The 10,132-nt window shown below is 50.0% G+C and overlaps 1 protein-coding gene across 1 annotated transcript in view; it reads right to left on the reverse strand.

The window, feature by feature from the left end:
- Positions 1-9,454, reverse strand: part of ZBTB40 (zinc finger and BTB domain containing 40) — a 29,376-nt gene extending 19,922 nt beyond the window's left edge. Inside the window, 7 exon segments of the mRNA XM_017831956.1 lie at positions 1,233-1,375; positions 1,895-2,135; positions 7,972-7,999; positions 8,001-8,100; positions 8,694-8,965; positions 8,967-9,046; positions 9,049-9,454. Of these exon segments, the coding sequence (XP_017687445.1) occupies positions 1,233-1,375; positions 1,895-2,135; positions 7,972-7,999; positions 8,001-8,100; positions 8,694-8,965; positions 8,967-9,046; positions 9,049-9,432 (1,248 nt within the window). The 5' untranslated portion in view covers positions 9,433-9,454.
- Between the last annotated feature and the right edge of the window lie 678 nt (positions 9,455-10,132).

Consider the following 10,132-nt stretch of genomic DNA (forward strand, 5'->3'; position numbering starts at 1 on the left):
ACTGACAAGGATGAAAAGAAACACGGAATAACACTGCTCCTCCACCAAAGGAGGCAGAAGCCCTGCAGCACATGATGATGCAACTACAGGCTGTATCCTGTGCCCAAGGAGCAGAATTACGATGGCAGAATGGTTTGGGTTATTACTGGGGGGTTGTGTTTGTTTTTGAAAATGGGAAGGGAAGCAAAAACTGGCTGAATTTTAACTACCTGATCCCACGAAGACAAAAAGAAGAGTGCAAGGAAAAGGTGCAGCCTTTAAAAGAGAGGCCATACTGCAACATGAACAGGCATATATGAAAATACTAATTTCCCCACTGCTGATGAAGCTGCCAGAGCTTGGTGCTCAGCTGTGCCTGTGCTCAGGGATGCTCCACTCTGGATCCAGTGAGGGACCAGGAGCAAGGCAGACCTTGCTTGAGGGGATCATGAGCCGGGCAGAGGTTCTCAGCCCAGCTGTCGTGGCTCTGGTCAGGATCACTCAGACAGAAAGCAGAGATCATTCATGCCACTGAGCACAACTTTCCACTCACTATAATCCTGTGTCAGAGGAACCAACTGATGTGACAAACTAGGACAGGAGGTCTCAAGCTGCGTCCTGATTGCAGCATGTGAGGGCACCCTGTAAGTTCCAGCTGCACAGGGTACAGCCAGCTCCCCCCAAACACAAAGGAAAGCAGGTTACACACAGAACTTTGTCCTTTATGGCTTCTGCAAATCAGCACATAGTGCAATTGCTTACATGAAAGGAGAGCAACAGTCCTCCCCACCAACTGCTGCCTTCAACACATAAAAAGTAACACCAAAACAGTTAGACTTGCAGACAACTGTGTGGTAAGAGCCACAAAAAAAGAGTTAAAGCTGGGAGTCAGCTGAAAGGGAAGCTGATGACCAGGAACTGGCAAGCACGTAGCAGAGTGGTTCTGCTCACACTCCCCCACAGAGCCTTCTCCATGCTCCCAAAAAGGCATTTTCGGGGCTAGGAGAAATACCAGGCACCTCCTCTGCCCCAGGCTCCACGTGCAGGGGCAGTCTGACACAGATCCTGGTTTTGAGGTTGCCTTCACTGCTCAGCTGTCACTATTCCCACAGTCCAGCACAGAAGGACCTGAGAGCACACACGTGCTTTGCAGAAGGCAGGTGAAACAGCCAGGTGAGGTAAACCACGGTACGACACTGCTTTGCATCCCACCGACATCCCACCTCACCCACACTCATTCCAGATGTTTTTACCCACTTCTCCAAGGGGGTCAGGAATCCCTCTTCTGCTGCCTCCAAGAACTCCACGATGGGGCTCAGCTGTGTCACGCTCTGGATCAGCTCCTCCCTGCAGCCCAGCAAGCGAGCGGTCAGCGTCTCCTCCTCAGCTCTGTTCTCTGGGGGGAGAAGGATTCAGAAGCACAAGAGAAGAAACAAGTCAGTCTGAAGGAACTGACAGGCTCCTGAAGCAAGGGAGACTCTGTGAAAGATCTAAGTGAATAGCAAAGCTCATCCCAAGCACAAGCAGCAGAGGAAAATCACTTTACTATTCTCTTTAAACTCTATGAAAGGAAAATGTCTGATTTATCTAACAGAGCACAAAGCCATAAAGCAAGCTGGAGGTTAACACCAGGTTTGCAAGGCCACTGCTTTGTGTCAGGTTCGAGTAAGAAAGAAGCCTTCAATCCCAAGCCTCAGCTGTGCTCTGACCCACGTTAGCTGCCAGCCATCGATCCAGCCCTCCGGGCAGTGATGGGGAGAGCCCTGCACGGCTACACCTGCTGCTGCAGGCAGAAATGCTCCAGGATCTTGGCCAGCACGTGATAAACCTCCTGCATCCAAGGACACAGGGTTTCTCTGCTTTGCCTGTAAGATTACCCACTCAATTTGCAAAGAGGCAGCACCCAATTTCCTACCTCCTTGCCATGGGGCTTTTCCAGTGCCCTGTTCCCTCTCCAGCAGAGCTGCTCTCAGCCTGGAATTCATGTCTTGAAACAGCTTCAGAAAAGACAGGAGCGTCTGAGCGTCCAGGGGCCAAGTGTCCTGGGTGTCACTATCCTGGGTGTGAGTATCCCTGAGCCGAGCATGCTCCACTTTGCTCAGCAACTTCTTGAACAGTGACTGTTCCCCTGCCTCGGCGAGACAGGCGGCCAGAGCCTACAGCAGAACAGAAATGCAAGAAGACTTGGATAACAGAGTGAACTGCCCCATACAAACACACATAACAAGCAGAACCCCGGGGTTTTGTTCAGGGGACAAAATTAGACAGAAAAAAAACCCCAAACAACCCCACATAGACACACACTACTGAACCCAAGCTCTAGCCCTGGGAAGGAAGGCAGCAAGCCCTGCTGCCAGCCCTTACCTGTACAGCAAATCCCCCAAACTGGAGCTGGTTCCAGCACCAAACCTCTCTTCATGTCTTCCCCAAATAGCCACAGGCCAATAAGTGTCAGGGACCTGATAAACCATGGATTATAACCACTACTTTGGAAGGCCAAGGCTGGGGCAAGGGATACGGGATCTCACTGCAGAACAAGGAGGGATCACTTGCATAGAAAGCAGAGAGCATTTCAAACAGGACTTTCAGGAATCTCCAACCTCAGTCACAGTGGAGTTTTGTCTCCTAGAGAGAGCTCTGGAGAGGAGGCACACAAACTCTTGAGTGCCGGGGGCTCCCAGCATGCCGGGCAATCAAACCCAGAGCTCCAAAATCTACTCCAGTGACCTGAAACAGCAACCAGAGGCAAACGAGCCTGTGCAGTTATGGAAATAAAAGGCAAAGAAATAAGCTGGGACTCTTGCTCCTACTTCCCCCAAGTCCTTTAGTGCTGTAAACACTGCCCCTGAAGACACAGGCTCCCCAGCTCTCCAGGAGAGATGCCAGCCTTTTGGAGCAGGCGGCCTTTACTGGGGACTCCAGGGATGCTATAAAGGTGCCTTTGAAGTGGGGAGTTCAGCCCCGCTCCAGGGAGAACGGCCATTTTCTGCTGTCACTGTCATTTTTATGCCGGTGATAAAAAGACTGAATGCAACTGCTCGGGGCTGCGCCGGGGGAGGGCGGGCTGGCTTTCCCAGAGGGTGGAAATGCTCCTGGATCTGGGGAGCAAGGCAGTGCAATGACCCAGTGCAGTGACCGTCCTCAGAGGGGAAGCTGCACGAGTCCCAGCTTCTCCCACTCGGTTTTCCTGCCCAACAGAGACTGTGGACATGAAGGGCTCTGGTGTAAAGAAGAAAGGAGATGTCGCAGATGCGCTGGAGAACAAACTTAAAGGTATATTTATTTTTTTTTTTAACGCAAACATTAATTTGTAATGAGACTTGATAACCAGATCATGTTTGTTCTCAAGGTTTGCATGCCTGGCCTCTTCCAGATCAAAACGAGCCTGTAAAACACAAAATACCTCCACTCTCACCATCCTGAAGGTGTTCAGATCCTCCCGAATCCATGTTTGTACTAATATGGATGAAAAATAACTTGTCATTGTTGCAATAGATTTTTTTAATTTTGGGATTTTTTTAATTAAAATAGCACAGCATTGCTACCCAGAGCCCCAGGCAACATCCCTTCCTCAGTGCATGGACTTGGTTAATGGAAATGACTTTTCAGTAACTGATCTGCTATTTATGGGCTCTTTCCAGAAGACTTTTCCTCAGACATGTTGCTCAGTGGGAACAACAGCCTTTTGGCATTGCTAGGAAAGAGCACACAGTACATTTTATACTTACTTTGAAGCACTAACAATCCCAAAAGATCCCGGAAAAAATGGAGAAATACTGATCCTAGGTGGAATCCCAGCTTCCATTTAGTCATAATATGCCCCCACATCCATCAGGCTTTCACTGCCTGGGATGCTGCAAAACCCTTCCTGGCCAAGTTGGCACAAATTAGCACACATCCAGCTTCCAGATGGGAGCAAGAGGGAAACTGAGTCACCAAGACCTGCCTTAAGCTTGAGCTGTGCCACCAAACAGGCTCCATGGTGACTGAGAAGTTTGGTCCCAGTTGAGGATGTCAGTTCTGGAGGCCACAACACTCCCAGCTCACACAACACCTCAATGGTCACACACCACGGAACAGCCCTCCCAGTTCATCTCAGACCTTCCCATGCCCATGGCAGCCCCAAGGCAACCTCTGAACAGGAATCTCTGCAGGTAAGGGCCCAGGAGGTAGCTCTCCTATCTCTGCATCTTCCATGTTTTTCCAGAGAGGACCTCAACCAGATGGGCAAACAATGTACATCCCCCAGGCAAGGCACAGTGGCCCATAACTGAGACTAACCAGGGATGTGAGGAGAGAGGGAGGGCAGGGCAGTCACTAGCCCAGCTGGCCACTAGCTCTTCCCTGCAGGTGGGAGACCAGGGTTATGGCTTTTCATGCTTTATCAATGCTCCTGCTCCCACCGTGAGAGCAACATCCCAGCAAAAGCCACTTCAGTGACTATTTCTGAGTGATCTCCTTCAAGCATTGGCTTTAGAGTGAATGCAAACTTCCAGAGGGTGGTGAGGAGGGATCTGCAAGAGACAGGTTGAAAAGCAGCTGTTCAGGGTGGCAGAAGAAGCTGGCTCCCTTCAGACTTCTCCTGTGTGAGCAGAGGGACACTCAGGCACACCACAGGAGGCTGGGCACCATGGGGAAACTTCCAGAGCCACAACATCAGTGCCCTGTGAATGAACGCTGCTTTGGGGTTTATACTGTTAATTTTCAATGTGAAGAAGGTGAAAAAAATATAAAAAAGTCATTGGAAACCTGCACAGACTCGCAGGGTTGGTGCACACACAGGCCCAGGACAGGCTCCACACACCTGGCTCTCAGAGAAGCTCCTTGGCTGTGACCCCACCATGAAGTCAATCAACTATCACTGTGCATACAATAATCAGAAAAAACTGTGTTCCCCCTTCTCCTTCAGAAACCCAAACTGCTTTTTTTTATAAGCCTGCCTCTGTATGTGACTGATGAGGGAGACCCCATGAAGGCTCTGTGGACAATGCTGACCTCCTGCTTGCTCAACTCAACAGGAGCAAAAGTTCAGCCCAAACTTCTACACAAGCACACCAGAATAGGGTGGAAAAAAGTTCCCTAGCTCTGTCACCACGACAGGAAAAAAAGCAAAACCCTCACAAGCTCTCACTGCTAATCAGGATGCAGAAGATAACAGGAAACTTCTTTCTTCTGCTGCATCCAGAAATCCCTGCAGCTGCAAATGAAGGACGACAACCAACGATTGGACAGGCCCACAGGCAATGGAAACGATCCACAAGCACAGTGACATTTATTCTACGTGGGAGCATCAACGCTCCCCCACTTCATCTGAACCCAGCAGTACAGGGAACAAATGAGCTGTGCAATAATTTGAATTGAGTTTCTCTAAGAGAGCACAGGAAGATAAGACTTGACACCAGCAAAGCTCTTCCACGCTTCCCCAAATTACTGCAATTTCAGTCTTGTTCTCATTTCCAAGCAGGTTTCATCCAAGTCGGAACCAAATTAGATAGGAATAGTTTATGCGAGATATACAGAGAAACTCTAAAGCAAAAACAAGCCCAAAAATCACATCTCCCTAAACTGAAAAGCAATTCATCTGCATTTTTCAGTTCGGGGAGCAGAACAGAACACCAAAATCAGAAGAGAAGCAATAGTTATCACAAAAGCCAACCTTGTACCACAAACCTTCTGGGGAAAAAAGCCCACGACCAAACAAGTCTCCACTGGAAGCAGGAGGGAATAGGCAGGAACAGCAGAGGGGAGCAGACAGGAGTGCTGCAGGGAACAAGGCACCATGCAGGGATGAGCTCACCAGCAGTGGAAAAGAAATAAAGAAGCATCCAAACCCAAATCCCAGAGAAACCAGAGGAGCCTGAACACCAGGACAGCCTTGGTGCCAACAGGCAGGCTTGCAAAACCCCCCTGAACCCTCACACTGCCCAGGCTTTGCTGCCCAAAGCACATCACTGCTTGCTCAGAGAGATCAGCCACCCCCAAAAGGCTCCCAAGAGGAAGCACCCAAGGGATAGGAGACCTCCCCTGCAGCAGGGCAAGCACACCCAGCAATGCTTTCTGCAAAGAAACCACATCTCACCTGCTTCCAGACCTGCTTTTACTCGCCCCCAGCCACCCAAGACTTCAAGCAAATGACTAGCAAAAGGATGCAAAGAAGGGGAGGGGAAAAAAAAGGAGATAGAAAGAAAATCCATTGACATCTACCACTGGCACAACCTCAGCCTGAATTACACATCCGAGCTGGGCTCTTAGGAGCTGAACTTGCACTTCAAGCATGACTTTAAAAACACACCGCTGTGCTTCCCCCTAAAGAAAACACCAGGCCCTTCTGGGAAAGCTGTTCTGTGTGCTACAAACAGAGCCCAGACTCAGTGCTGGTGCCCAGAGGTCCCGCTGATCTCAGAGGGGAGCTCAGAGAGGGACAGATCTGGTTGAGTCCTTGCTTACAACAGGCTGCAGCCTGTTCCCCCGCTGCCCTGGGGCTGACACTTTTCATGCTTGTCACAGCTGAGAAGTGATTTTTCGGGAAGGCTTAAAGAAAATCCATTTCTCATTTATTCAGCATTTATTTATAGCTGCAGAAAAATTGTCCAGCTACCGCTTTGCAGTCAGACACCCCAACCGGCTCTGAGCACCACAACCTCTCTGCTTGGCTCCTGCTGCAACAGCTCTTTTGGGAGCACAAAGGGCCGCGAATGGGTCTGTGAACCTTCCCTGCTGGGTCTGAGGTGCTGAAGGAACATGAAACAGCAGTGACTGCAAAGCAATAGCAAGCGAGGCCGTTGTGCAGCACAGAAGTTGCACCTCACCTGCCTGGGCACTCTGCCGGCACAACTCTGCCCTGCCACGAGCAGCAAGGGGGGCAGGAGACAGTGGTGGTGCTGCTGGCACGGGGGCATCGAGTTGCTAAATCCCTTCTGGCCACGGCCATCCCCACTGCACAGCACTCACCCCAGCTCTGCTCCTATTGTAAGGGTGGAGAACAGTAAAACCTTAAAGCTGCCATATTGATCTGATCACAGCAACAAACAAACGTACAAAAATCTAATCCTTCTCTGAGCAGGGCATTCAGAGGTGCTTGTCAGCCCAGCCAGGCTTGGGCTTGCCACTGCAAATAGAAATCTGTCTCCTAAAGGCCACGAGATGTTACATTCAATAACGTCAGGAGAACCAGCAGCTAAGGGAACTCGGGTTTCCCTCCATGAACATTTAAGGACTCAGCAGAAAACAATCCTTTGCTCCCCAGCTCAAGGGAATTCTCCTCCCTGCTGTCATACATGTTTTGGGGTTTTTTTCCTAACAGACATAATGCCTTGGGCTTTTATAAGCAGAATGCCACCACGGCCAAAATGTTCCATGTCCTGCTGTTTCTGTGGTGGCTCTGAGCTGGGACAAGAGCTGGTATGTGGCCACCACTGCTCAGAGCCCAGAGTACTCTTCAGCACACCCCAAGCACCAGACTCAGCTATGCCCTCCAACAGAAACCAAGCATCATTCACCAGCTCTGACTGCTCTTAAAGCAGCACACTGCCAGGAGAAGCATCACGGGGCAGCACCTGGCACCCCCCTTCCACCCTCCATTCCACTGCCCCCTCAGCAGCTCTGCCATCCACAGTGCAGCACAGGCTCCACAGCAAGACAGTGCCAAGAGCTTGGGAAACCTATATTGGGATCTCATATGTCAGTTGTTTACAAGTCGATGCAGTTCCTGAAGCAAATGCCATAAACAGGAGGAGAGAAATCTGTGCTGGAGCTCTCCTAAAACACAAGGATGTCTTCAGGGCAGGACATACTTTTTATCTGTGTGCATGAGCAGCTTGCACTTACAGATGCTTCTCTCCAGGGTGGTGCTCAGGTGAGCACATGGTGCCCTTCAAACAACCAGGCACCAGTTTCCCATGCAACAATTTCCTGAGCAAGGCACACTATCCTAGCCCTTAGCAGGATGGGCTAAGAAAAACTTGTATCATTTATGGAAGTAAACACACCTACCTCCTTTTGAGAGGCATCAGTTTCTCTGCTCGAGTCTTTTCAGCACAGCCTGGGCATCAGAAAGGGCCTCAGAGAAAACACTTTCATATCGAAGAAAGAAATCCAGTTTACAGCTTTTGCTCTCTGCTGCTGTGCGAGAGAAACAAGATGAGTTATTTGCTAATTGAAGGGATTCGCAGAAAGCACGATGTGACTGAAAGGCATCGGTTTGTAACCAGCACATTGGCTATAATAGGAAAACTGTGACTTACAAATCCCTTCTGAAGACATCACACAGCCTGGAGGGAAAACCAACGGTTTATTTAACACCAGTTATAAATGGAACATTTATTTTAAACCCAGTACAGCCTCTGTTTTCCTCCCATGCTGAATAGGAGTTTAAAGGATAAGGTAGCATTAGTAGGCAACTCTGTTCACTTGCTGTTAGACAGACTGTCTGATCAGCCCCATGTCCTGCACAAACACAGATCCCACCGCATGGCAGATGCATTCACACACCTAGGCATGAAAAATTTTGCTCACTGCAGCTCTGGCAAAATGGTGAGCGTGAAACAACTGCAAAAGCCAAAGGAAGAAAATCCCTGCAGAACAGGGTGTTGCTACCAGCCCAGGGCAAACTAAAAAGATCCAACACGGAGAAAAAGATACCCCGTAACAGGAAAATGTGAGTCGATGTGTTGCCAACAGGAGGCAATGTTGTGCCCAGGCCTGTGAAGTCTCACCCAAATCCCTCGATGGCCCTTTCCCCTCTGGAGGCTCAGCAAGCTCTGGAGGCTCTTCCACACAGCCACTTCACTCAGCATGGGCAGGCTGGTCAGGGCCAGAGCTTGAATCCTCCTGGAGGGACCTGGAGACATTCAACATCAAGTCCTCGTGAACCCAGGTGCAATTCACAGCAAGTTCCTGGCCAGGAGGAGAAACATCTGCTTCCATTTCTGCTTCTACAGGGCCAGGTAAAGGGAAAACTCTCTGAGTGAGGAGGATATCTGTTTTTTTCTTCTTTGGGTTTTCCAGACTGGGGCAGGTTATTAGCTTCAGCTTTGTTTTCAGATGAATCTGCTGCCTGGCTGGAGACTCCTCTCAGTGTACCTGGTCCCGAGGAGAACAGCTTATGAGGTCCCTGAGGAGGCTTTTGCAACTAACAGCCACATCAAACATCTGCAGACTGTCTGCCACGGAGATAACTTTGGTGCAACTGTGTTTCCCCAGTGGGAGTTTGCCACTGTACATCATCTCCAGCAAGAGTGCAAACTCCTCAGGCATCACCACAGAAGCATCAATAGGGATGCTGTCTGTACGGTCCAAGAGGGATTTAAACAGCAGGCTGGCAGCAGCCAAAACCACCTTGTGTGCTCTAAAATGCACGTCCCCAGTAAAGATGGTGCAGTCACAGACGTGCTGCTCCTTGCACAGGGTGTACAGCTGGGGCAGCAGCTGCTGGCTGTAACTGGGGAGCTCCATGGCACTCACTGGCCTCCTCTCACCGTGGGCTGCACACTGCTCTCACAAAACCCAGCTAACGAGAAGGAAAGGGACCCTGTCAGCATTTTGCTCTGCAAGACAGAAGAGTAAATAAAAACTACTTTTTAGTTTACACATTCCAGTAGTTTACTGTGCTGCAGTTCTGTGGTTACAGCAAGATCCCTGTTCTGAACTCACATTCCACGAATTCAGCAGTTTACCCTGAGACCTAAAGAGCCTCGATAGTGTTCAAACCTCAGTGAGCAGATTTGGATTGAGTCCTGAGTCCCAGGAGCTTTAAAAAGGGAGCAGAGCCTCCCCAATGTGCCACACAGCTCACGGAGGTGTGAGTGCCCACCGGATCAGGCACTGCAGTGCCAGGCTGTGCCTGCAGCCAGGGGCTGGAGCTGATGCTGAATTCAGCAGCTGGTTTCTGAAAGGACAGGTGGGAAAGCAGGGCAGGAAGACCTGTTCAGATCATCTATGAAACACAGAGGAGAATCTGAGAAGCTAGTTTTGATCTGCAAAGCACTAAGTGGTTTGGGACCAGTTCATTTTCTCCCTACATCACTGGTAAGATGAGCAGGGCCACGTGAACATCAGACACAGAGGTCTGCTTGCAGCCCAGGGCCTTCAGCACCCCCTTCTCAGCACACCACAGTCCCAACTCATCAATTTAGAAGTCTTTGTTCCCAAGCTG

The sequence above is a fragment of the Lepidothrix coronata genome, unplaced genomic scaffold (assembly GCF_001604755.1).
Source record: "Lepidothrix coronata isolate B3197 unplaced genomic scaffold, Lepidothrix_coronata-1.0 Scaffold198, whole genome shotgun sequence".
Lineage (NCBI taxonomy): Eukaryota > Metazoa > Chordata > Aves > Passeriformes > Pipridae > Lepidothrix > Lepidothrix coronata.